We start from the raw sequence: 26,958 nt of genomic DNA, 5'->3' as shown, positions 1-26,958 counted from the left end.
ATAATCTCTAAGATCCCTGTCAGCAATAAAATTTCTAAGAGAAGGTTTGGTCTCTACAGTTTCTTTCCCCTCAGGAAGACTCAGTGGTAGGACTGGCATCATATAAACAAACCCAGAGGTGTAAAGTGAAAGGTCATGGACTTTGGGATTAGAGAATCCTGGGCCTAAAGAAGGGTCCTACCACTTACTAGCTCTCCTCCTCAAAAAAAAAGACAAAAAACAAAAAAAAACAGTATATAATTATATCCACCTAAAGGGCAGGTAGGGATTAAATAAAATATTTATTAAGAGCAAAAAGAGATATTCTTTCCATTACTGTCTTTTCACCCCATGTTCCTACTTAGACCTTCACACAATTAGAAATCAAAGTCCAGGGCCAGGCGTGGTGGTTCACGCCTGTAATCCCAGCACTTTGGGAGGCCGAGGTGGGCGGATCACCTGAGGTCAGGAGTTCCAGACCAGCCTGGCCAACATGGCAAAACCCCATCTCTATTAAAAGTACAAAAATTAGCCGGCTGTGGTGGTGGGTGCCTGTAATCCCAGCTACTCAGGAGGCTGAAGCAGGACAATTGCTTGAACCCAGGAGGTGGAGGTTGCAGTGAGCCAAGATCGTGCCACCACACTCCAGCCCGAGAAACAAGAGTGAGACTCCATCTCAAAAATAAATAAATAAATCAAAGTGCAGTAAAATGGAAAGAATGCCATTCTCATCATAGCCCTGTCTGTTAGAGAGGTGGGAACCTTTAGCATTTGGATAACTTCTCAGGGCCTTAGTTTTCTGATCTGTTAAAGGAGGGCATTGTACTAGATGACTTCTTAGGGCCCTCCCAACTCAGACACTGCTCTTACCCAGAAAGCATCTTCACCATGTCTATGACTTCTGATGAGAAGTCAGACTTCCTGGAGTCACACTGCCTAGTTTCAAATCCCAACTCTGGTACTTAGTAGCCAGCAAGTTAACATCCTTTCTGTTTCTCAAGCTCCTCAACAGTGTAATGGAAATAATAGCAATAGTTCTTTGAGGATTATATAAGTTCATATATTTAACGCACTCAGAAAAGGGCTGGCACAGAGTAAGGACTCAATAACTGTTAGTGTGTATTACTGCTGATTTTTAAATTTTAATTATTACTAATACTATTACTATAGTCTCAAAGTATCAACCCTCTAACACAGAGAAAAGCAGGAATTCTAGCAGAAATGATTTGCTGCTCACCATCATCCTATGGATGGTACTGCTCAAAAAGATATGGCACTGCTCAAGAAACAGGAACGGAACATTCTTTTGAACAGGAGGCTATAGCTAAACCATACAGCTAAACAGAGCCAGAGTAGCTACTATAACCAAAGACCACTGTTCTTTGTAAATACACCTTTAATGTAAATATTACTGAGCAACAAGTTTGTACAGAGTGGCATTGCTTTAAATAGATACATTTGCTTTTGTGAAGCACTGTTCTAAAACATTACACAAAAATATGGATACTATACATAATGATGCTCCTTTAAAATGGAAAGAAAAGACTGAGTGCAGTGGCTCATGCCTGTGATCCCAGCACTTTGGGAGGCCCAGGCGGGTAGATCACCTGAAGTCAGGAGTGTGAGACCAGCCTGGCCAACATGGTGAAACCCCGTCTCTACCAAAAGTATAAAAATTAGCCAGGCATGGTAGCACATGCCTGTAGTACCAGCTACTTGGGAGGCTGAAGCACAAGAATCGCTTGAACCCAGGAGGTGGAGGTTGCAGTGAGCCGAGATCACACCACTGCACTCCAGCCTGGGCAACAGAGCGAGACTCCATCTCAAAAAATTAAAATAAAATAAGAAGAGAAAAATAAAAATATACTCTCTTTATTCTTACCTTGAATTCCTTAATTCCAGTAAAAATACTGATAGATGAAATGTCAGTCTCTCCATTCGGTTTACAGTCAGTCACAATTTCAATGACCTTATCCAATGCCACTTTCATACGGTCAAATACTCCTTCTTTGTTTTTATGGGCTGATTCGCAGTTAGGATGCCTCAGACATGTCTTCAAAACAATTGAAATTTTTTATTTTAATATTTGATTTATGTCATAATGCACAAAAATCTTACAGAGAACATGTCATGCTAAGAAAAATGGTTCTTTACCAAAATCTCCTGGGTCCCTGGCTCACTCAGCTGCTTCTCCTCACTAAAGTGGAAGCAGGATGAGTAAAAAGCGATAGCAAGGTTAAATAAAAAATGCAGAGTGCAAAACTATACCTTTATACTTCAATAGTAAGTTTACTTAAAAATGTTTTAGGAAAAAATCTCTTTTCATCATGATTAAAACTATTTTAAATGTTGCCTTACACACGCAAGAAATGAAAAAGAATAAAGAAAAATGAGATGAAATATGATCATGGATGCATCTTGACTTTTAAAAAATGATGTAAATGAAAAACTCAAGGGCCTAGACAAAATAGAGTCTTCTGAGTGGGTTCCATGAAGTCTGTTTTTGTGGCTTCACTGATTCTAGCACAGGGTAAATACTCTCAGAAGAAAAGGTTATTCCAAACAAACTGCTAAAGAGACATTTTACTCATTCATTCTAGAATTGCACCAATTTGCTGGCCAACTGCTGTTTGGAAATACTCTTGATTGATAATTTTGTTAAAAGTGGAAACAGGAATTAAAGGGTGAATTTACAGAATAAACTAATTAAGTGCTGACTTCTTACTCCGCTGTATTTAACAGATCTTAACTTGTCTAGCTTTTTCTAGAGCATATGTGCTGGCTCCTCAATGAGACTGGAAAAACCCTTTAGGCAGCTACCATATGTGACAGGCCTTAATTCATAGCACCTAATACACCATGTTCTGCTGAGCTGTTCAATCAAAGCTGACTCATAAATTAGTTATTATTTGGAGTTGGGGAAGAAAGTTAGCATTCTTATAAATAATAACTGAGATTTAACTATTCAGGCCTGTGTTCTAAGTTATCACTTTGATCTTTTTTAAAATGTAAATTATGTAAGTTAAATGCATTTAGTCGGGTGTTCTAATTATTAATTTATTACACAGTAAAACCAAAATTGTCTTACCTTTGAAGCTGTGAGAAGCATCATCGTACACTTTTCAAGAACTGCCCTAGCTGCTGCCATTTTTGCCTTTTTCTTTTCATCTTTCAAATCCTAAATATGAAATAAAATCACGGAGGAGTCTAAGACCATGTGAACAACCCAATTTCTTAAAAAAGTATTTATTCAACACTAATACTCAGGAATTCACTAACATTGTTAAGTGAAAAAAAAAAAAAAAACCAGGATAAAGTTTTACAAACTGTCACTGCTTCAATATAAACACATCAACACAATATGAGTAGAAAGAAAAAGCTACTCTTAGTAAGGGCTAGAGAGCCAGAAACTGAGACACAGGTAGAGGCTGCACATGGTTGACATTCTGGTGTTCTGTCATACCTGACATTCTCACATCAAATGCACACACCGGATCCTAACCAGAAACACCCAGCCTATGTCTTACTTAATTAAAAGTAAATTGTCTACTGAGCATCTATTGACTATTATTTCCTTCAAAACAGACACTTAAAAGTCGATTCTTTAAGGAGCCTCGTCTAATTAATCCCATCTAACTGCTATGCATCTCAAATTGGGGTTCGTTTGTCTTAATCTTAATCAATATGCTGCTCTGAAATATTCTTAAGATGTTTCTTGGGTAGATAATTTTCCCCAACAAAATTGAAAAGGAACACCTAAGAAAGCACTGTGTATTGAATTTGTTTTGGTGGGGGGTGGCTTCTCCTCACAGAGCCCTCAATAGAATGTGTGCTATTCACATGAGGTAGCCAAAGTTTGCTGATCAAATCTACAACAAAATACTCTGTTAATAATTTGGTTATTATATCTAAATCAGAGGTGGGCAATACTTTCAATTAAAGCCCAGATAAACATTTGAGGCCTTCTGAGCTATATGGTCTCCATCACAGCTACTCAATTCTGTCATTGTAGTGTGAAAGCAAACAGAGACAATACACAAATAAATAAGAACAGCTGTGTTCCAAGAAAACTTTATGTATGGACATTGAAATTTGAATTACATAAAATTTTTCCCTGTCACGTTAGCCTTTTTTATTTGTAAGTTAGGTTAAAGGCCCCTTCTTACAAATAAGAAAAACCTAAAGTTTGAGAATGATTTGCCTTTGAAAGTAAATTTGCTTGAATAAATTAGAATGGATTCAGAAGTTAGTCCTACACAATAATATCACTCTCACTCACTTGCATCCCAATATAGATTTAATAAGAGATAGAGATGGAATTACAAATAGTGTACAACAAAGTGCATATAACCCCAAAGCTAATGCAGATCACATCCCAAAGAACTGTGTCCTATATGTGAGTATCATCCATCATGGGTACCTATCAGATAAAGGTTGAGGTTGCTTATAAAATTTCCACCCATCCCTCTTGTCTTTAACATTTTGGACAGGACTCCTTTCAAAACCACCTGTGGGTCTAGCTGACAATGCATCAAGTGTGTATGCCATACCTGACACTTACAAGCCACATATGACACCATAGGCTGTATGGTGATAACAAGCGACAGAAAAAGATGGCATCTCAACCTGGAAAGGGCTGGTCCACAGGACAAAACAGAGGCATCCATAAAACCCAGATGGTCCATGAAGCACTAAGTGAAGCATCCCAATACCTCCAGAAGTATTTTCCCAGACTTGGGTAAGGCTGTCACCACTGCCACTTTCTTTTTTTTTTTTAATTATTATTATACTTTAAGTTTTAGGGTACATGTGCACAATGTGCCGGTTAGTTACATATGTATACATGTGACATGCTGGTGTGCTGCACCCATTAACTCGTCCTTTAGCATTAGGTATATCTCCTAATGCTATCCCTCCCCCCTCCCCCCACCCCACAACAGTCCCCAGAGTGTGATATTCCCCTTCCTGTGTCCATGTGTTCTCATTGTTCAATTCCCATCTATGAGTGAGAACGTGCGGTGTTTGGTTTTTTGTCCTTGCGATAGTTTACTGAGAATGATGATTTCCAATTTCATCCATGTCCCTACAAAGGACATGAACTCATCATTTTTTATGGCTGCATAGTATTCCATGGTGTATATGTGCCACATTTTCTTAATCCAGTCTATCATTGTTGGACATTTGGGTTGGTTCCAAGTCTTTGCTATTGTGAAGAGTGCCGCAATAAACATACGTGTGCATGTGTCTTTATAGCAGCATGATTTATAGTCCTTTGGGTATATACCCAGTAATGGGATGGCTGGGTCAAATGGTATTTCTAGTTCTAGATCCCTGAGGAATCGCCACACTGACTTCCACAATGGTTGAACTAGTTTACAGTCCCACCAACAGTGTAAAAGTGTTCCTATTTCTCCACATCCTCTCCAGCACCTGTTGTTTCCTAACTTTTTAATGATTGCCATTCTAACTGGTGTGAGATGGTATCTCATTGTGGTTTTGATTTGCATTTCTCTGATGGCCAGTGATGATAAGCATTTGTTCATGTGTCTTTTGGCTGCATAAATGTCTTCTTTTGAGAAGTGTCTGTTCATATCCTTTGCCCACTTTTTGATGGGGTTGTTTGTTTTTTTCTTGTAAATTTGTTTGAGTTCATTGTAGATTCTTGATATTAGCCCTTTGTCAGACGAGTAGGTTGCGAAAATGTTCTCCCATTCTGTAGGATGCCTGTTCACTCTGATGGTAGTTTCTTTCACTGTGCAGAAGCTCTTTAGTTTAATTAGATCCCATTTGTCAATGTTGGCTTTTGTTGCCATTGCTTTTGGTGTTTTAGACATGAAGTCCTTGCCCATGCCTATGTCCTGAATGGTAATGCCTAGGTTTTCTTCTAGGGTTTTTATGGTTTTAGGTCTAACATTTAAGTCTTTAATCCATCTTGAATTAATTTTTGTATAAGGTGTAAGGAAGGGATCCAGTTTCAGCTTTCTACATATGGCTAGCCAGTTTTCCCAGCACCATTTGTTAAATAGGGAATCCTTTCCCCATTGCTTGTTTTTCTCAGGTTTGTCAAAGATCAGATAGTTGTAGATATGCGGCATTATTTCTGAGGGTTCTGTTCTGTTCCATTGATCTATATCTCTGTTTTGGCAGCAGTACCATGCTGTTTTGGTTACTGTAGCCTTGTAGTATAGTTTGAAGTCAGGTATTGTGATGCCTCCAGCTTTGTTCTTTTGGCTTAGGATTGACTTGGCAATGCGGGCTCTTTTTTAGTTCCATATGAACTTTAAAGTAGTTTTTTCCAATTCTGTGAAGAAAGTCATTGGTACCTTGATGGAGATGGCATTGAATCTATAAATTACCTTGGGCAGTATGGCCATTTTCAAGATATTGATTCTTCCTACCCATGAGCATGGAATGTTCTTCCATTTGTTTGTATCCTCTTTTATTTCATTGAGCAGTGGTTTGTAGTTCTCCTTGAAGAGGTCCTTCACGTCCCTTGTAGTTGGATTCCTAAGTATTTTATTCTCTTTGAAGCAATTGTGAATGGGAGTTCACTCATGATTTGGCTCTCTGTTTGTCTGTTATTGGTGTATAAGAATGCTTGTGATTTTTGTACATTGATTTCGTATCCTGAGGCTTTGCTGAAGTTGCTTATCAGCTTAAGGAGATTTTGGGCTGAGACAATGGGGTTTTCTAGATATACAATCATGTCATCTGCAAACAGGGACAATTTGACTTCCTCTTTTCCTAACTGAACACCCTTTATTTCCTTCTCCTGCCTAATTGCCCTGGCCAGAACTTCCAACACTATGTTGAATAGGAGTCACCACTGCCACTTTCTTTTCCTTTTGAGACAGTCTCCCTTCCTTGCCCAGGCTGGAGCGCAGTGGCATGATCTCAGCTCACTGCAGCCTCTGCTTCCCGGGCTCAAGCAATTCTTGTGCCTCAGCCTCCTGAGTAGCTGGGATTACAGGCATGTGCCACCACACCCAGCTAATTTCTGTATTTTTAGAAGAGATGGGGTTTCATCATGTTGGCCAGGCTGGTCTCAAACTCCTGACCTCAGGTGATCCACCCACCTCAGCCTCCCAAAGTGCTGGGACTACAGGCATGAGCCACCATGCCCAGCCTCACCACTGCCACTTTCTACCACCTTGGTCCAGGTCACCATCATCTCTCAATAGATTACTGTAATAGCCTCTTGAGTGGTCTCCCTGCCTCTGCCCTTGTCTCCACGCAAACTATTCTCAACATGGCAGCTAGAGTGATACTGTTAAAATCTAAGTCAGAAAACGTCATTCTCCTACTCAAAACCTCCAATGGCTCCCCATTTTACTTAAAGCCAAAGTCCTTACACAGTTTGGCCTGCCCACTACCTCTCTGATTTCATCTTATTACCCTTCCCGTTTGCTCACTTTGATCCATCCACTGGCCTTCGTGTTCTTTGAACACACCATGCATGTTTCTGTTTTATTGTCTATCTCCTCCCACCCCTACTAAAACATAAGCTCCATGAGTGCAGAGGTTTTTGTCACTTTTATTTACTGTTGAATCCTCAACACCTAGTGTAGTATTTGGTTAACAGTAAGCAGCTGATGAATATTTGCTGAGAAAACTGAGAATGCACCTGACCTATAGCTCTTTGCAGGATATTCTGACTATTCTAAAGGAGAAAGCATTTGAACCCTGGATGCATATTCCAAAAAAATGACCCAGGAGTAGCACTTATCAAACACAGATGATAAAAAGGCTGCCAGTAAGTTTCAGGGGTCCCACATTTAATGAGCTAAATTGTTAAAAATAGATACCTCTTCAGCCAGAAGTTTTTAAATGTTGGATCACAATATTACAAGAATTGAGAAAAATAAAATGTTCTCCATGCCAAATTTCTAACTACAAATCAAAATGATGGTGAAAGTTTTTCAGTTATGTCCAGAAGCTGAAGAGGACCCTGTAGGAAGTGTAACTGAAGGATGGCAGCTTTAGAACCTATGACTCATGCCACGCTTGCTCAAGTGATCAAGAAAATGCTAGATTATAAGCTATTATTATTATAAAAATACTCAGGCTAATAATTATCATTGGGGAGAATGAGGAGAAGAAGGAAGATTAAGAGAAAGAGAAGGAAAAGAAAGAAAATTTGTTTTATAAAGAACAATAACGGCAGACAGAAAATGAAACAACAAGGTACCTGCCTATAGAAACACCATTGGTATTACAAACCAATGCCATTATTTAGCCTGCCACTTGCCAGACCAATACCCATTTTTCAACTCCAGCTGCAACTGGGAAAGTTCATATCAAAAACTGAGAGACTAGCCTATGGGACTACACCCAGAACCATCCCAAGAAATGGTCAATTATTATATATATTTAACCTGCCAACAAGACAGACTCCTACACAAATACTCCAACAAGGAAAAGTCAATCCTAGACATAATATGATCTTCCATCTCCCAAAACTGAGGAGCTTACTGTCTGAATTGGGGAAAAGATCCATAAGGAACTAATATTGGCTGGGCATGGTGATTCACGCCTGTAATCCCAGCACTTTGGGAGGCTGAGGCGGGCGGATCACCTGAGATTAGGAGTTCGAGACCAGCCTGGCCAACATGGTGAAACCCTGTCTCTACTAAAAATACAACAAGTTAGCTGGGTGTGGTGGTGCATGCCTGTAGTCCCAGCTACTTGGGAGGCTGAGGCATGAGAATCACTTGAACCCACGAGGTGGAGGTTGCAGTGAGACGTGATCACGACACTGCACTCCAGCCTGGGTGACAGAGAGAGACTCCATCTCAGAAAAAATAAAATAAAATAAAATAAAATAAAAAACAAATATCATGTTGTAGTTTGAGAACTACAAGCTTTAGAATCAGATATAACTGAGTTCGCTCTGCTAGCATAGTGACCTTGGGAAAGTTTATCCTTGTCTCAGGTTCAGTTTCCCTATATGTAAAACAGTAGTTAACAATACCTACCTCATAGGGATGTTTTGAAAATTAAATGAGATCATGTATATTAAGTACCTAACACATAGGCAGTGCAAATAAATAATGGCTTTGGTTATTACTATTAATCTAATACGGTAAGAATAACAAATATCTAACAAGATACTATAAGAATACATATGATGACTCAATTTTATGTGCCTGAGCCCTAGTAGAGGAATCAAATGGAAAGCTTCATAAAAGAGAAAGTAACCAAATAAAAGGAAGAAGTACTTGAGTTGAGCCCTGATAGCAAGTATGACCTTTCCCAGTGTGTGAGGTGGGAACAAAATTAACTGTTATAAATGTACAAAAAAAGACATATAGATCTACTTACTTTATCCTGGTTTATCTATGAAAGGCTTTCAAGACCAAGGCTATAGACTTAATAAGCAAAGAAACCAGTCCAAACAATCCTAAAGATCATACCTCCAACCAAACTAAAAAGTATGTATTTATCTGAAGATTGTAAAATGTGATGAATACATACATTTTGTCTATCTCCACTCAGATGTGCAAACTCCACCATTTCATTTCCAAATTGACTGAATATTTGGACAAACTCTTGAAAGCTATTCACTTTCTCTAGTCTTTCCATAGTTGCGAGAACCTGCAAAACAGATAATATTTCATTATTTGGTGATAGCTACGCAAAAGACTGAGATTGTCAAGGCTGAGTAGAGAGAAAAAAAGGAAAATTCTGAATTCTAGGTGAAAGCTGAGAAGGAGGAGCCAGATAGAAGACACAGAAGGGGATGCTCAGAGAAGTAGAAGTAGATTCAAGGCACAGAATTATTAGGGGAATGATTTGTTTATATGATGAGATTTTGAGTTACTTGAAAAGGAAAAGGAAAAAGAATAAAAGAAATGACTACATATACAAAGGAAGGGATCATTTATGTAGCCAAGTCTAAAAGGTGGGAATGGGCAGGACCACAGTAATCAAATCTTCAGAGAACTGGGAAGGGGTGAGGATGAAAGTCAGCACACACAAGCTTTAAGGTTCAGTGAACCAGGATGACAGGAACCCTAACATTCTCAGGAAAGCAGAAGGAACCTCATCATCTGCAGAGTATAGAGTCGAAAGGGAAGTGTGGGACTTTAAGAGTAGGAAAATTAGTCTGGCTCAGTCAGGAATGGGCCATCAGGGGTGAATAAAGAGTGTGTGAATCTGGTAGAGCCAGTGACTAAAATGTTATGTGTTTTCTTGATGTAAGAAACAAAGTAAATAGATGTGAAACATATTTTCAAATACTTTTCTTTAAAATAACATTATTAGATTATTTTAGTTGCAACAAGATAAGTTAAAAAAAACACAGATATCCTCTGTTTACTTATTTTTCCTGAGAATATGATGAATATTTGGCATGTTAATCTGCCCTGGCAGCTCAGGAAGTTCAGGCGACTAACACAGATAAGGCACATTGCCACCACTGTGAGAACCTCCATCTTTCAAAGAGGGGAAGGTTGTTTGTATTTCTCCAGCGCTGCCAGATCCACCTCTCCAATTTCTGATTCATTCAACACTTATCAAGTGGTTTTATCCTCAAATCCTCTAGGACAACTCCTTCCCTGGCCAACTGCTCTCCTCTCTGCCTAGGGAATTATCCAAAGCAAGAAGTGATCGTACATACCCTGGATTCCCAGATGATCATGGAGCATGACCATCATCTGAGAGATTAACTTCTGGACTGGAAGAGTTTAAATCTGTTCTGTGAGTTTTGAGATTATTCAGTACATTTAGGGACTCTGAGTACAGAAATTTTGTAGCTGTGGATAATTATCATTTCCACTGATTTAACTGTGTCTTAAGTTATATATTGTTAGTCTCTGATTTGGGAGGGAAAAAAAGTACAGAAGAATTCAGTATTTTTATCAACTAGGTTTCTGCTACATACATTATCATGGTGCTCACCTTTTCTTTCCAAATGTTGTACACATTTAAAGCTTTTACCAATAAGCCTCAACAAGTGGATAATGATTCTCTAAGAGGAGACATTACTTGCATTCAAAAGTTTAGGCACAGCATACCCATCATTTAAGAATTGCACATATAGAAGAAACACTACTTTTAAACTACAGACAGAGTTATAAACAATTATAATAGACAAGCATTGCCAAATTACTTACAATTAACCTAAAAAGAACTTTTTTTTTTTTTTTTTTTTTTTTTAAGCAACGCTCAGACACGCATAGCCCCGGGAGGAACCCAGGGCCACAAGTGCATTCAACGTATAGATGATCAGTGTGTCAATGTATCCTGCAATGCACATTAATTCCCACAGCTAGCTGCATTCTTCATCGACACACGAGCAGAGTAATCCACCACTAAGAGTCATAAAAAGCACTTTGAACAACACAGAAAGACAAAAATACAGCAACATCAGAAAGGTAAGTACCTTATTTCTTGATGTTATTATCTGTTTAATGACTACTCGGTCTGCCAGCAACAACACCTTTGTCACTGAAGAAAGAAGTAATCTTGCAGCCTTTATCACTCCTGTTTTGTCTGTAAAAATTGTGATCTGCCCATCAGATTCCAGATGGTTCAAGTTGGTTATGTCTGTAAGTGCTGCAATTGTTTCTCCTAACAAGAAAGACGAGGGGAGAAAGTTAAACGGGCATACAAATTAAAATCTAGACTTCTCTCTAACCTTGAAGGTAAGGCACAATGAGGAGAAGCTCAGCTTTGGAGTCTTACTTCAGGAACAAGAAACGGTTTCACCTTGACGATTGTAGGGATTACCATACGAAGCTTTCTAACCAGAAAATAATAGCACACTTTTAAGAACTGTGACAAATTTTGCCCTCACCCAGTTTGAAAAACATCATAATTTTTGTTTCCAGTGGTAATGCAAACTACACAATCTAAAAGCCTCCTGCCCTACAAGACAGTAAGAGAAATCCCATGAGTCAAAAACCAAAGAATACCCTAAAACCCGAGCAGTAAGCAGGTGCCAAGGCTTGGGCTGGGGCGAGGCCGGGGAGAAGTCAGGGGTCACTGCCAATCTCCACAGGCTGAACGGCCTTGGGTTTTCACCCTTGGGTTTTCATGGATCCTCAGAGAGAGAAAAAAGACAGGGCTTTAGGCCCCAAAGGATGACATCTTCAATATAATGGGGGCCCGGAAAGAACTGTCAATAGGCAAAAAGAAACAATAAGGAAGTTTGTCTGTCAGTCAGCCTGGACTTTGAGTGGGGAAAGTAAACAAAACAAAAGCCTCCCTCCTGAGAATTCAAACCACAGGCTGGCCCTCATTTAGGCGGCAGTTTGAATTTATATAAACTTCTTATGATGCCCAGCATAAACCATTCTATTAATTGAACTCCCAACCCTCTAGAAAAATTATCTTCTTCACTGTTGCTATCAAAACTTTTGATTTCTGTAATGGTAATTATCTACTAATAAAACAATCCAAGTATTCTTGTATTATAATACAAGGCGACAATATTCTTCAAACCTCCATACTGTTAAAAAGATTTTTAAAATAATAAACCTTTAACCAACTTATAGTGTTCAAGATCATTTTTTAAAGTCCTAAATATACCTGTGTGCCTAATGGATTGATTTTCTTACAAAAGCCCTCCTGTCAATTCTATTACATATACACAATAATGTGTCAGCTCATAGGCTAAGGATCTTGAGTAAAAAGTACTGGAATCTTAATGGAGAGGCCACAGGGTGAAGTATAAGTCAAGGTTTGGAAAGATCAGTCTGGCAGGCACAGTGGCTCACACCTGTAATCCTAGCACTTTAGGAGGCCGAGGCGGGTGGATCACCTGAGGTCAGGAGTTCAAGACAAGCCTGGCCAACATGGCGAAACTTGGTCTCTACTAAAAAAATACAAAAATTAGCCAGGTGTGGTGGCAGGGGCCTGTAATCCCAGCTACTCAGGAGGCTGAGGCAGAGAATCGCTTGGACCTGGGAAGCGGAGGTTGCAGTCAGCTGAGATGGCGCCACTGCACTCCAGCCTGGGTGACAGAGTGAGACTTGGTCTCAAAAAAAAAAAAAGAAAGATCAGTCTAGTAGGAGTACATAAAATAGAATGGAAAGGAAAGACTTAGAGCCAGGCTATTGTATCAATTGTGGGTGTGAAATAGTAGGGACCTTACTAGTACAGCAGCCATAGGAACATTAAGAAGATGATTTGGGAGACACTAAGAAAACATAAAATTAGTACCTGACCGATGATAAGAAGGAAAGAACGAGTGAAAAAATGGCCTCAAAGTTGTAAACCTAAGTTGCTTAAAGAAAATCGAAGGGCATTGGAAGAGAGATGATAATTTTACTGTCAGACAACAGGAGTCTGAAATAACACAGGAATATACCAAAGATAAGCCGCAAGACATGGGCTGGTAATGCAGACTTGGATGTCTTCTGTATAATGACAATAGCTGAAGCTCTACAGATAGAGGAATTCTGTGGTAGCCAGCCTTCAAGATCGCTCCCCATGATCCCCACCTACTGTTATTCACAACCTTGTACTGTCTGTCCCCTCCCACATCATACCAGGGTTGGTATGGTGGAAGTGGTGGCATGTCACTCCCAAGCTTAGGTTCTAAAATAACTGAGGCAGCTGTCTGGGTTGCTCTCTCTCTCTGAGAGAAGCCAGTTGCCATGTCATAAGCAGCCCTTACTACACAGATACCTACGTGGAGAGGAAGTGAGGCCTCCAGCCAACAGCCAGCAAGGAAGTGAAGCCTGCCAACAACCATGAGAGGGAGGCTGGAAGCAGACCTGCAGTGCACTCAAGCTTCCAGGTAACAGAGGCCTGGTCAACACACTGACCGCTACCTCATGAGACACACTGACCCTGAGCCACCCAGTGAAGCCACTCCCTGATTGGTGCCCTCTCAAAAACTGAGATAGTAAATGTTTGCGGTTTTAAGTTGCTAAGTTTGGGTTAATTTGTTACACAGAAATAGGTAGCTAATACAGAGTTTTCATAGCAAAGAACAGAGAACAAAAGTGCTTAGAATTAACCTTAAGGCATACAGAAAGGGCAGGAGGAAAAGTATCAGTTTGCATCCTATCATTAATAGCTAAAAGGATAAAAATGTTTCCTCTGATCCTCTGGAAAATGTTAATTTTTTTCTACACCTCTCAACCACAAAGGATATGACATATAAGCCTGCACGTATGGCATTATTCAACCTTTCCTTTTTCTGACTAGACCCCAGGCATTTAACTCATAAGTACGTGGGACAGTAACATTTGGTTGGCTCCACCAACATGGTCAAATGCTTTCTTAACATTATAAAGTTGTTCAAAGTGTAAACTGTTCAGAAATCAGTTCCCTAAAAAAGTAACAAAGCTGTCTTACAGCTTCACGGGTATCATTTTTAATTTATTATATGTCATTACTAGTGCTGTGTCTTAATAGGAAAACCCAAGGTCAATCAAACACAAATATTTGTTGAACTTCCATATAAAACATAAATATAAACCTTGCCTGGTAGCCAAGTAAAAAGCAACAATACAATGTAAGAGTTCAACACAGGGAAGTAAGAATAAAAATTAATTATAATAATAACAACTAATATTTATTGAGCACTTACTATGTGTGAAATGATAGATGCATTATATCAAAACACCTCTATAAACCCTAACAGTCTCATTTTATAGATGAGAACACTGAGGTTTAGAAATGTTTAATAGATTGCCCAATATACCCTGCTTGCAAGTAGAAGCACTAGGATTAAAGTCTAGGCAATCTGACTCTAAGACTTCAGTGTTTTTTTTTTTTTGAGACAGGGTCTCTCTCTGTCATCTCCCAGGCTGGAGTGCAGTGGCACCATCACTGCTCACTGCAACCTCAACCTCCTTGGGCTCAAAAAATCCTCCCATCTCAGCCTCCCAAGTAGCTGGGACTGGAGGCACGCACCACCACACCTGGCTATTTTTTTTTCTTATGTTTTGTAGAGACAGGGACTCATTATGTTGCCCAGGTTGGTCTCAAACACAGCTCAAGCGATCCACCCGCCTTGGCCTCCAAGTGTTGGGATTACAGGTGTGAGCAACTGCACCCAGCCAGCTCCAGTTTTTTATCTACTACTTTATATTAGTTCCCTCAAATGAACGCTGTTGTCAAAAAAAGAAAATGATTCGTAGGGGTTGAGTGGGCTAGAAACATTACAGGAGTGATTTAATGAAGTCTTAAATTTGTATGTGTTAAGAGAAAAAAAGGCTTCTATATTTTACAACTCCAGAAGGCATCATTCTCATACTCTTACCTGAGTGACACTAGGAGGAAGATGACATGTGGAGCCCATGAAACCTGACAGCTTCCAAAATACTCCGTTTATGGAGCTGCCTGGGCGTATGGTACTCGTGTCAGTGTACCACGTCCTCCTCTCTCACCTTACACTGAGCACAATGACATGCTACAAAGCCAACAAGGAGCACAGGACTCAGGTTGTCCTTTTGTTTAAAAATACTGTACTCCTGCTTTAATCAATGGTTGTTAAAAGAAACAGCCATTTTTTTATTTCTTTTTTTTCTAAACCACAAAGCTTTCTTGCAAAAAGAAACAGTAATATGAAGACCATCTCTACATTTTCTGTTGAATTGTCCATTATGTAATGTCTGTTTCATAAGCACCCACACAATAATTTAGTGTCAGGAAAAAAAGTCTCTCCTCTTACAAGCTGGTTTGCTTCCTTTCAACAAACAATGAGATTATATAACCCTTTGTTTCCCACATTTTTGTCTTGCCTTCCAGGAAGTACAAAGATAAATTTCATGCTTAATTAAAATAATAATGTTTGCCAAAGTTTCTGGTTTATTTATTTTCACATCCTATTTTAATAAGTTTATTGAACATGTCTTTTATTGTAAGTGCTTTCAAATCCTTTTCTAAAGTAGGAAAAATATAAATTATGAATAGAATAAGGATATCCCCCCCTGCTTCCCACATAAAACCTATTCTCTGTCCCAGTGAATGGCTAGAAATCCAAAAGTCAACCCAGGGTCTTCCCTTTCCTTTAGTTAACAATCTACTTTTACCTATTCAACCACCTTAATGAGTATTTTGTGTACTCTTCCTGCTCTTTACAGCCCTATTACACTGACTTGGCCTAGCTGGTTTTACCACAAAAGCTTCCCTAATCACCCTGCCTTCAGTCTCAACCTTCTCTCAGGCTGTCCTCATTCGTTCACTTCCTCCACACTAACAGAAAGACTTCTATTTAACACAAAACATCTGTGAAATGTTCTTGTTTTGAAAAAACAAAACAAAACAAAATAACACAAAACAATATGTCTTTCATCTGGCTCAAAATTTCTCAATGACTCCTAGTATGGAATAATAGTTGAAATCATCCACATAACATACAGGACCGTGTATGATCTTGTCCACCCCTCTACATTTACTTGGTTTTATCGCAATCACTCTCCTCCTGCTGATGACCTGCTCCTCCCTCAGAGTTCCTCATCTCAGTAGATGGCACCACCATTTGCCTAGCTGTTCATATCCCAAATCTTGGAGTTATCCCTGGCTCTTCTATCACATCCAAACCATCAGCCAATCCTATAAGCTCCACCCTGGCAATATATTGAAACAAAGCCACCTTTCACCACCTCAAATGCTATGGTCTAGTCTAAGTCACCATCATCTATCACCTGGACCACTGTGACAACCTCCTAACTGGTTTCTCTGAATCCATCCTCACACCCCCTAAAATGTATTTTCTATACAGGAGCCACCAGTTACCCTTTTAAAAATACAAATGAGATCATGTCACTGCCCAGCACAAAATTTCCCACTAATCCCTCATTCCACTTAGAACATAGTCCAAAATTCCAGTCCTTGCCTATTCTCACTTTCTCCTTGCCAGGAATGCCCTTCCCCCAAGTATCCACATAGCTCAGGCCTTCATTCCATTGCAGTCTCTGCTCTAATGTTCCTTCCTTAGCGGGTCTTCCTAATTCCCTATCCCAGGAGTCCTCAACTGGGGGCCATTTTTACCCCTCACGGGACATTTGGCAATGTCTAGAGCTATTTCTGGTTGTCCCATGGAAGGAGAGGGGACCTTCCAGCATCTAGTAGGTGGAAGCTAGTGATGCTGATAAACATCCTACAATGTACAGGTCAACCTCCCACAACAGAGAAGTATCCAGCCCAAGATGTCAGTAGCACCAAAGTTTAAAAACCCTGCCCTCTCTAAAACAGCACCTTCATTGTTCTCCTAACTCTTACCTTGCTTTTTTTTTTTTAACATGGTAACGATCACCACCTGACATTACATATATATTCATTTATGATCTGTCTCCCTCAGCAGAATGCAAGGCCCAAGATGGCAGATTTTGGACTGATTTGTCCATGCCTATCTCCCTATGGCCTAAAAGAATGTCTGGTATATCACCAGCATTCAGTGAATATTTATTGAAAAAATTAATGGATAAATGATACTTCAACAAAGCTGCAGTCCTCAAAACACTCTAGGTTCTCAAAGGCTTCTGTGCTACCATCTATAGAGAACTGTGAACCATCATGAAGTTTGAAGTCACTATGATTTGTTTGCTGTAGAATACTAATGGATACTAATGCTTATTTCTATTTCCTATGTCATGGAAAGTAGACTAATATGTTCTTAGAGAATAGAGGCCACAGCTCCCACTTGTCTATCTCTCTCACATCTCAATGGCTGATGAGGATGGCCGATCACTAACTCTGACCAGTGAAGGAGTCCTATGTTTCAGATTTAGGACTTGATCCAAACGAAGTGCAGTATTCACGGAAGCTAATCCAGGCCTTTAATATTTGAGGCAGACATAATCAAAGAGCTGTATATCTTTATTCCAAATAAAACAATAATTTTTCATCATAACCAAAGCAATAAAAGTGGTATGAATAGTCTTCAAAATCAATATCCACCTACCTGCTTGTTTAGCTTCAATACAAGCAATATTTATTTCTTCTTTCAAATCCCAGTTTTCATTGGCTATAGCTTCTCCTACTTTAACAAATCTTCCAACTGCCAAGTTGACAGCTTGTCCTACACGCTGAATTGCTTGCAGAGTTTTATCAGACTTTTTGGTATTATCTTTATGATTAATAAGTGTGGTGATCTAAAAATAAAAGATAAAAGCAACTTTTATCTCAATACCTTTTTTTTTTTAAGCTGTATCACAAAGTCAAAGAAAATGAAGCCTGGCATACTGGATAGCTCAATAGACTAAATCAATAGTTAGAGATGCTTCAACAGAGACAACCAGCAAAGTATCCTGCATCATTCCTTAAGACAATGTTTCCATTAATTACAACTCCAAGTTCACCTGAGGGCAGTTATCTGGGGCATGCAGTTTATCTGGGGCATACAGTTCCAGAGGCCCTCCAGATCTTTCAACAAATCTTAAGGAGAAAAGTAGAAGCGGATAGATCATTACATTCAGAAAGCCAAAGTACTTCAGGTCTAGTTTCCTCTACTACGACTTCAGATGCTATGACAGTAGAAACAGCTCTTCTTCCTCTCCATTCCACTCCGTTGCCTACCATGGAGCACAGGCTGTACAAAATAGTACTTGTGCCATACATGTTTACCAAATTAACTAGATACTTTAGAATGAGCATTGTAATCTATATTTCACATTTTGCTAAGTTTTGTTGCATCCGACTCAAAATAAACGAAATACCGAGAGTTTTAACACTTGATCCCAGGCCCTGAAATAAAATACAAAAGGTGACAACTTCAGCTCACTGAAACAAACATAATTCTTCAAAATATCTTAGGAAACTAGTACATGAACTATGCTGACATCTAAGAATATTTATTAAAGAAATGTTGTATGAAAAACATAGATTCCCAACTATTGCTCAATGTACATATACTAGTATTAAAAGAAGGGGAAGAGAATTACAAGAAGGGGAAGAGAATCACTTCTACTCTTTGTACAACTACTATGTGCCAAGCACTTTGTATGTATGTTTAGGTATTAATAATTTAGAATTAATAGACCTAGGTTTAAGTCTTGGCTCAGCGATTACTTGCTAAGTGGTCTAGGGAAATTTAATCTCTAAATTTCCTCAACTACAATATTGCTTTTCATCAAATTTTGAATATCTACTATATGCCAGTTCCTAAGGATGTATCAGTGAATGAGACTAAGACAATCCCACCCCCATTAGGTTTACAGTATGGTAGAATAGCAATAATTCAGTTACACAAAATATATTTGTTGCACACTATCATATCCCAAATAAAATTCTAGGCAAACCTGAAATAACAATCAACAAGAAAGAAAAGCCCACATTCCCATGGGGCTTACATTCTAGTGAAGGAGTGGGGGAGAACTAATAATCACATAAATAGGTAAACAAAAAATAAACTTTAATATAACTGTTATGTACAAAATGTTAGGATAGTGTGATATAAAGTATCTGTGTAGCTACATGAAATTGATTGGTCTTCCTTCTAAGAGGAAGCGATATTTAAGCTGAGATCTAAATGATAGCAAAGTAGTCAAACCAGCAAACATCAAAGGATAAAGAGCATTCTAGGAGAAGAAACAGTGGAGGAAAAAAAAAAAAAAGCCCTTAGGAATGAGCCTCTCCTGTTCAAGGAATGAGGTGAAGTTGGAAGTGGCTAAAGGATAGTGGGTCGGGGGCAAGTTAAAACCAATATCCAAGAGATGGGATGGGCAGGGACCAGCGTGGAATAAAGGGTTCTGGAATTGGAATAAAGAATTTATATTGGCTGGGTGCGGTGGCTCATGCCTGTAATCCCAGCACTTTGGGAGGCAGAGGCGGGCGGATCACAAGGTCAGGAGTTCGAGACCAGCCTGGCCAACATAGTGAAACCCCATCTGTACTAAAAATACAAAAAAAAAAAAAAAAAAATTAGCCGAGTGTGGTGGCACATGCCTGTAATCCCAGCTACTTGGGAGGCTGAGGCAGGAGAATCGCTTGAACCCAGGAGGTGGATGTTGCAGTGAGCCGAGATTGCACCACTGCACTCCAGCCCGGGTGACAGTATGAGACTCCATCTCCAAAAAAAAAGAACTTATATTTTATTCTATGTATTACAGGAAGATACTTAAGGGTCTTTAAACTAGAAAATACTATAATCTCTGTAGTAATTTGAAGCCATTGAAGGGTTTTTTAAACAGGAAAGTGATATAATCTCCGCAGTGGTTTGAAATCACTGAAGGTTTTTTAAGCAGGAAAGTGATATAATCTCTGTAGTGGTTTTAAAACATGTCCACAAATTCTCCCCTCAAGAGGGAGAGCCTCATTTCTCTCCACATGAGTGTGGACTGGACTTGGTGACTCACTTCTAATAAAGGGAATAAAGTGAAAATAATGGAGTGCTTCTAAGAGTAGGTCATAGAACACACAGTGACTTTCATCTTACTCACTCACTCTCTGCAGGATCAATCACAGTGGGAGCAAGCCAACTGCCACATAATGGAAGGCACTCAAGCAACCCTATGGAGAGCCCCACAAGGTAACTGAAGGTTCTGGCCAAAAGATAGTGAAGAACTGAGGCTTCATGTCAACAGCTGAATGAGTGAACTTGAGAGCAGATTCTCCAGCCCCAGTCAAGCCTTTGGATTACTGCAGGCTTGGTCAATCATCTTTATTTTGATTTTATGAGAGACCTCACTCCTGAACCACCAGGTAAGCCACTCTAGAATTAACCCACAGAAACCATAAGATAATGTTTGTTGTTTTAATGCACTAAATTTCAGTTAATTTGTTCTGCATCAATAGATAACTAATACAGATTTTGGTGCCTGGATCTGGGGTGAGGCTGTAACAAAACTTAAAAGGTGAGAGTGGCTGTAAAATCGGGCAGTGAAAATTGAAAGAACTTTGAGTGAATAAAAACTAGAAACGTCAAAGAAACTTTGCAGAAGCATGATGACCTTTGAGGAAGCTGTCTTAGTTAGGACTCCTATAACAAAATACCTTAAACTGAGTAATTTATAAATAACAGAAATGTACTGCTTACAGTTCTGGAGGCTGGGAAGTCCAGGATCAAGGCACCAACAGATTTGGTGTCTACTAAGGACCCATTCCTCACAAGTGGTGTCTTCTGTGTCCTCACAAGTCTCCCTGAAGCCTCTTTTATAAGAACACTGATCCCATTCATGAAGGCTCCCTTGTGACATAATCACCTCCCAAAGGCCCCAACTCTTAATACCATCATTATGACGGTTAAGTTCCAACATATAAATTTTGGGGGAATGCCAACAATCAGGCCATAGCAGAAGCTATGGGTAAAAGCTTAAGGGAAAGTGAGAAAAATCTTACCGGAAACTGGAGAAAAGGGGTTCCTTGTTATGTGGTGACAGAAAGTCACCCTCATTAACATGAAAGGGAGAAAATATACCGATGAACTGGGAGATCTAACTAAGGAGACGTCAAAGCAGATTTTGAAGGTGCTACCTGGTTTCTTTTTGCTGCTTACAGTAAAATGTAAGAGAAGAGAAAAATTAAAAGAAACACGGATAAATAAAAACAAGCCAGAACTTGCTGGTTTTAAAAATTCCTTCTCCATGCCATGCATGGTGGCTTACGCCTATAATCATCAGCACTTTGGGAGGCCGAGGCAGGCAGATCACCTGAGGTTGGGAGTTCGAGACCAGCCTGACCAACATGGAGAAACCCCATCTCCACTAAAAAAAAAAAAAAAAAAAAAAAAAAAAGTTAGCCAGGTGTGGTGGTGCATGGCTGTAATCCCAGCTACTTGAGAGGCTGAGGCAAGAGAATCGCTTGAATCTGGGAGGCGGAGATTGCAGTAAGCCAAGATCGTGCCATTGCACTCCAGCCTGGGCAACAAGAGCAAAACTCCATCTCAAAAAAAAAAATCTTCTCCAGATGGCACATCATACTAAAATTAACAATGGCTTCCAGGCAAAAATAAAATCTAGGGCTGTGTCAAGAAAGCATCTAAAGATGAAGCTAAGGGTACGACTATAAAATCTTAAGATCTCAGAAAGGTCCAAGGTGTTGCTTCAGACAACCATTCAGGTAAACAACAGATCTCCTGAGAAGCCTAAAGATATTATTCCTCAGCAGTCCCAGGAGAAGCCCAAGTTAAAGAAGAGCATATATCAAAGAGACTTGTGGGTGTGGGCTTTTGTCTAGTAGAATGAATTCAATATGACTCACAGGAGACCAACAAAATTTTTAAGATAATCGTATTGGCAGAAACACTATCAGCTTGGACTAAAAGGGAATACATCTTTCTATGAAAAGAAGCTTTCATACCAGCCCCTGCTCCAAACTTCCATAGGCAGGGAACAGGCTGAGAAATCTATGCAGCTGCAAACATGAGCTACAATTCATGTAAAATAATGACTTAGAGGGCAGAATCAAGAGCCATGAACTATTCCCAGGACTTGAGTCTTAATCAAGGAACTGGCAACATTTGCCCAGGAGGAGTTCAGAATACCATAAACCAGTGGCTCCTATTTTTTTTTCCATTTTTGAACAGGACTGTATAGCAGTTATTCTATACTTTCTATTTTCTCATTTTTTGAACAGAAGAGTCTATAGTAGTCATCCTAAAGCTGAAAGATGTTACACTTAAGGAACTACTACATACAAGAAGTCTCTCCTGGATCATATTTATAATAGATGCCAACATCGTGGATTTCCAGCTGATGTTGTGACTTTGGAGAGGATATGGATGGGGAGAGGTTACTTGCAGGTGAGAATAAGGTAAACAATTTGTGTGCAGAGGTTAGACTGTAGGTAGTTCTAAAATATGTCCACAAATTATTTGCTATTCCTCCCTTAAATAGGTGAAGTCTCATTCCCCTCTCCTTGAGTACAGGCTGAACTTAGCTACTTATTTCTAACTAATAGAATAAAACAGTAGTGACAGTATGCTACTTTTGAGGGCAAGTCATAAAGTCACTGTGGTTTTCATCTTTCTTTCTCTCTGTTCACCCTAGGGAAAGACAATTCCCATGTCATGAAGACACTTCACCGGCCAAGTGGGAAGGCTCACATCATGAGCCTAAGGAAACTGATGCTAAAAGGTGCTTATTTAAGGTCACACAGCTAATAAGTGCTAGAATTAGGATTCAGAGTCAGACATTTCAATTCTAGAGACCGTACTCCTAAACACTACCCTATAATGTTGTACAACAACCCAGTGAAATAGGTTAATATTAATCATCCTCATTTCCCCAAATTGGAAAATGGCGGTAATAATCATCCCTATTTTACAAATGAGGAAGTTGGACATAAGAAGTATGGGAGAGTTAGGATTTAAATCCAGATATTCTGACTGCAGAGACTAGCCTCTTAGCCACTTAGCCATATTGCCTTTTCTGACTTATAATGTTAATAAGAAGAGTTGGCTGGGCGCAGTGGCTCACACTTGTAATCCCAGCACTTTGGGAGGCCAAGGTGGGCGGATCATGAGGTCAGGAATTTGAGACCAGCTTGGCCAACATGGTGAAATCCCATCTCTACTAAAAGTACAAAAATTAGCCGGGCATGGTGGTGTGCACCTATAATCCCAGCTACTCAGGAGGCTGAGGCAGGAGAATTGCTTGAACCTGGGAGGCAGAGGTTGCAGTGAGCTGAGATCATGGCATTGCACTCCAGCCCGGGTGACAGAGCGAGACTCTGTCTTGAAAAAAAAAAAAAATAAATAAATAAATAAATAAATAAGAAGAGTTAATAAAATAATGAAAGCATTATGTTTAACATAGTACCATAAACAGTTTATTGTAAGTGTTCAAAGACATACTATAATTAGCTATCTTACTTAATCCTCAGGTATTATTAAAGATTAAAAAACTGAGGCTGAGTAAAATTGCATACTTGGCTCATACAACTAATAAGTAGCCTAGTTTAGAATTTGAACCCAGGTTTAAACTGACACCAAATCCCACCTAATAGTCCTCCTTTTACTGGAGGTTTACAATCTTTCCTATTTTTTTTAATTGAAATGTTACCTAAAAGCTCATTACATAATCATGTGAAAGAGTCACGATAATTTTAATTTGGAGAATGACTGTGGGCCATGCTGCTGGGAAGCACAGGACAAATCCTACTGGCACCAGCTTAATCCTTTTCCACACCTGACAGACTCTAGGGAATTGTTACTATCACATGAAAAAAAAAGAGAACTTGCTCAGCATTGACTATTCCAAGCTACCATCTTGGAAGAGACTGCAGTGGAAAGGAGTTTAAGTTCTTGCTATAGATTGAATGTTTGTGTCCTATTCCCCCTCCCCCTCCACAAATCCTTATGTTAAAATCCTAACCCCCAATGTGATGGTATTAGGAGGTGGGGCCTTTGGGAGACGATTAGGTCATGGGGGAGGAGCTCTCATGAATGGGATTAATGCCTTTTAAAAGAGGCCTCAGAAAGCTCTCTCACTCATTTCCACCCTGAGAGAACAGTGAGAAGACAGCTGTCCACGAACCAGAATGTGGACCCTCACTGGATACTGAACCTGCCTGAACCCTGATCCTAGACTACCCAGCCTACATAACTGTGAGGCATAAATTTCTGTTGTTTAAGGCACCCAGTCTATTGTATTTTTTATAGCAACCCAAACAGATTAAGGTGATTCTGTTTATTAAATATTTCATTTACATAAAGTTTTAAAATTTCAATTACAAAGAAAAGATCCTGCAATTAGGCTAAAATATGAACTATTGTTCAGTTCCAAAAGACACATTTTGCTTTCACTAGAAGCGCCTTCCCCAGTGCATAATTAGGTGTGGCTGCCTTCCTTTTACTGGAAAGCAGTCTGGGAAATGTTCCATCCAAATATAGTATGCCTTTAAAATTTTATTTAGAGGAACTAAGTCAATATGTAACATTCTTTATTTAAGGTCTACTTATATTCTAAAATTAGTTTCAAATGTTTTAAAAGGTAGGTTCAAAAGTTATACATGTTTATTGTTTATAAACAGAAATGGAAAATATAGGAGAGCCTCAAGAAATAAAAATTACCCATAATCCTAACCTCTGAGAATTCTGGCATAATTCTTTCCAGTCTTGTTTTGTACATATAGATACTTAAATACACAGTTTTACAAAATTGAGATTAAACTTCACTTTCCTTATCATGTAAAAAATAAGACTAGCTAACATTTGTTAAGCACAACAGTACCAGGCACTAGCCTATGTGTTTTACATGTATCAATTCTTTTAATGCTTGCTTCTCCAGCATCTAATAGGTACATACTATTATTACCCTAATTTTACAGATACAAAATCTGAAATTTGAAGAAGTTAAGTATTTGCCCGAGGTCACAAAGCCAGGGGAGCTACCTACACTCTTAATCACTACACCGTCTCTCTTACCTTCCAGCATTATGTTAAGGATCAAGGAAAAGACAACTAGCAAGAGTGCTTTGTAAATCATAATATGCCAAATACAATCTTAGCTATAGTTCTGCAAAAATAGGAATGATATTAAATTGAGAGTCATAACTTGGAGTTGCCCTGACACCAGAGTCTAGAGAACACCTAAATGAACCAGAGAAGAGGGCAGAAAAGGCATCCCTTGGGGAAGAAAGAAGATCTGGTGTACTAAAGAACTCTGCTGTGGAATAAAATAATAAGAATTAGGGTTTACTTGATAGCTTCTAACAAAGGGTGTCAAGAAGTGCAAAACACCAAAGAATATCCCAGCAGTTAAGGGCATGGACATCATTCTGCCTGGTTTTGAATTCTGGCTCTGCCATGTGACCATGTGGCAAGTTATCTAACCTTTCTGTGACTCGGTGTTCTCACCTGTGAAAATGGAAATAATAATTGTACCCATCAGCCAGGCGTGGCGGATCACACCTGTAATCCCAGCACTTTGGGAGGCCAAGGCTGGTGGATCACCTGAGGTCAGGAGTTCAAGACCAGCCTGGCCAACATGGTGAAACTCCATCTCTACAAAAAAACAAACAAACAAAAAATTAGCCGGGCTTGATGCAGGGTGCCTGGGTGCCTGTAATCCCAACTACTTGGGAGGCAGAGGTGGGAGAACTGCTTGAACCCAGGAGGTGGAGGTTGCAGTGAGCCGAGATCCCGCCATTGCACTCCAGCCTGGGTGACAGAGCGAGACTCCATCACAAAAAAAAAAAAAAAAAAAGAAAAAAAAACACGCATGTATTCACATACACAAATCAGCAAAGAGCAGAGAGGGCGCCTTATCTACTCTCTTCATCGACAACATAACTGCAACAAGAATCCTGAAAAGCTTCCAGGACAATGCAGAGAGTAATGGGAAAATGAGGTAGGCTACCTGAGAAATTTAAGGGGTCTGTACAAATAGTGAATAAAGGAAATCTATCATAGACAGGAAAAGACTAGTGGGCAGTAGAATAATATTCCACACCAGGGTGGAGTTCTGTGGCAGATATCCTTCTTCCCTTCCTTGGATAAAAGCATTATAAGACTTGGAGTGGGAGTTCTGACAGGAAGAATAAAGTGATTATTAAAGGAGGTGGGGAGGTACTCTACATAAAATATGCTTGGTTCTTAGCCCAGGGCTTTTCAAGAAACTGTCTGAATTATAAAATATAAAACATATGAGTACATATAACATATATGTGTGGAGTTTAAAGAAATGAAAGAAAGACCTGTGCAGCCACCACCAAGCTTAAGAGAACAATGTCAGTATCTCTGACAGCCCATGTACTCTCTGGCTACTCCTTGTCCATATCACTCTCTTGTCCCAAAAGAAACCATTGTCCCAATTTTGTGTTCACCACTCCCTTATTATAACTATTGTACATACAGTAAACCCTAAATGATATCTGGTTTAGTTTTATCTGGTATTGAACCTTTATTTTTTTTCACTCAACATTATGTTTTTGAGATTCATCCCCATTGATAATTATAGCTGTGGTTTATTCATTTCAGTGACAGAGTATATCATTATATGAACATAGCACAATTTATGTAAACATACTACTGTTAAAAGACATTTGGGAAGTTTCCAGTTTCGGGCCATCAGAAGTAAAAATGCTATCCACATTCCAATCCATCTTTCTTTTTTTTTTTTTTTTTTTTTTGAGACAGAG

At 39.3% G+C, this 26,958-nt stretch overlaps 1 protein-coding gene, 1 long non-coding RNA gene and 1 pseudogene across 3 annotated transcripts in view; 1 reads left to right on the top strand and 2 right to left on the bottom strand.

The window, feature by feature from the left end:
- Positions 1-26,958, bottom strand: part of CTNNAL1 (catenin alpha like 1) — a 70,976-nt gene that overhangs the window by 38,624 nt on the left and 5,394 nt on the right. For both annotated transcript variants that reach the window (XR_010148885.1, XM_001143522.7), the window contains exons 2-6: positions 17,843-18,032; positions 11,363-11,550; positions 9,454-9,573; positions 3,068-3,157; positions 1,862-2,032 (exon numbers count right to left, since the gene is read on the bottom strand). Coding sequence is in view for 1 of the 2 variants with exons in the window: in XM_001143522.7 (XP_001143522.2) it covers positions 1,862-2,032; positions 3,068-3,157; positions 9,454-9,573; positions 11,363-11,550; positions 17,843-18,032 (759 nt within the window). In the remaining variant the exon portion in view is untranslated. The remainder of the gene's footprint in view (positions 1-1,861; positions 2,033-3,067; positions 3,158-9,453; positions 9,574-11,362; positions 11,551-17,842; positions 18,033-26,958) is intronic.
- Positions 11,140-11,300, bottom strand: LOC112204471 (5.8S ribosomal RNA; annotated as a pseudogene).
- On the top strand, positions 21,111-26,688 carry LOC134807727 (uncharacterized). The gene is made up of 3 exons (XR_010148886.1): positions 21,111-22,618; positions 22,866-22,952; positions 25,251-26,688. It is a non-coding gene; the product is annotated as an uncharacterized LOC134807727 (long non-coding RNA).

The sequence above is a fragment of the Pan troglodytes genome, chromosome 11 (genome assembly GCF_028858775.2).
Source record: "Pan troglodytes isolate AG18354 chromosome 11, NHGRI_mPanTro3-v2.0_pri, whole genome shotgun sequence".
In the NCBI taxonomy this organism is placed as follows: Eukaryota; Metazoa; Chordata; class Mammalia; order Primates; family Hominidae; genus Pan; species Pan troglodytes.
Note: the sequence above shows the minus strand (reverse complement) of the source record. Positions and strands in the feature narration are given on the sequence as shown.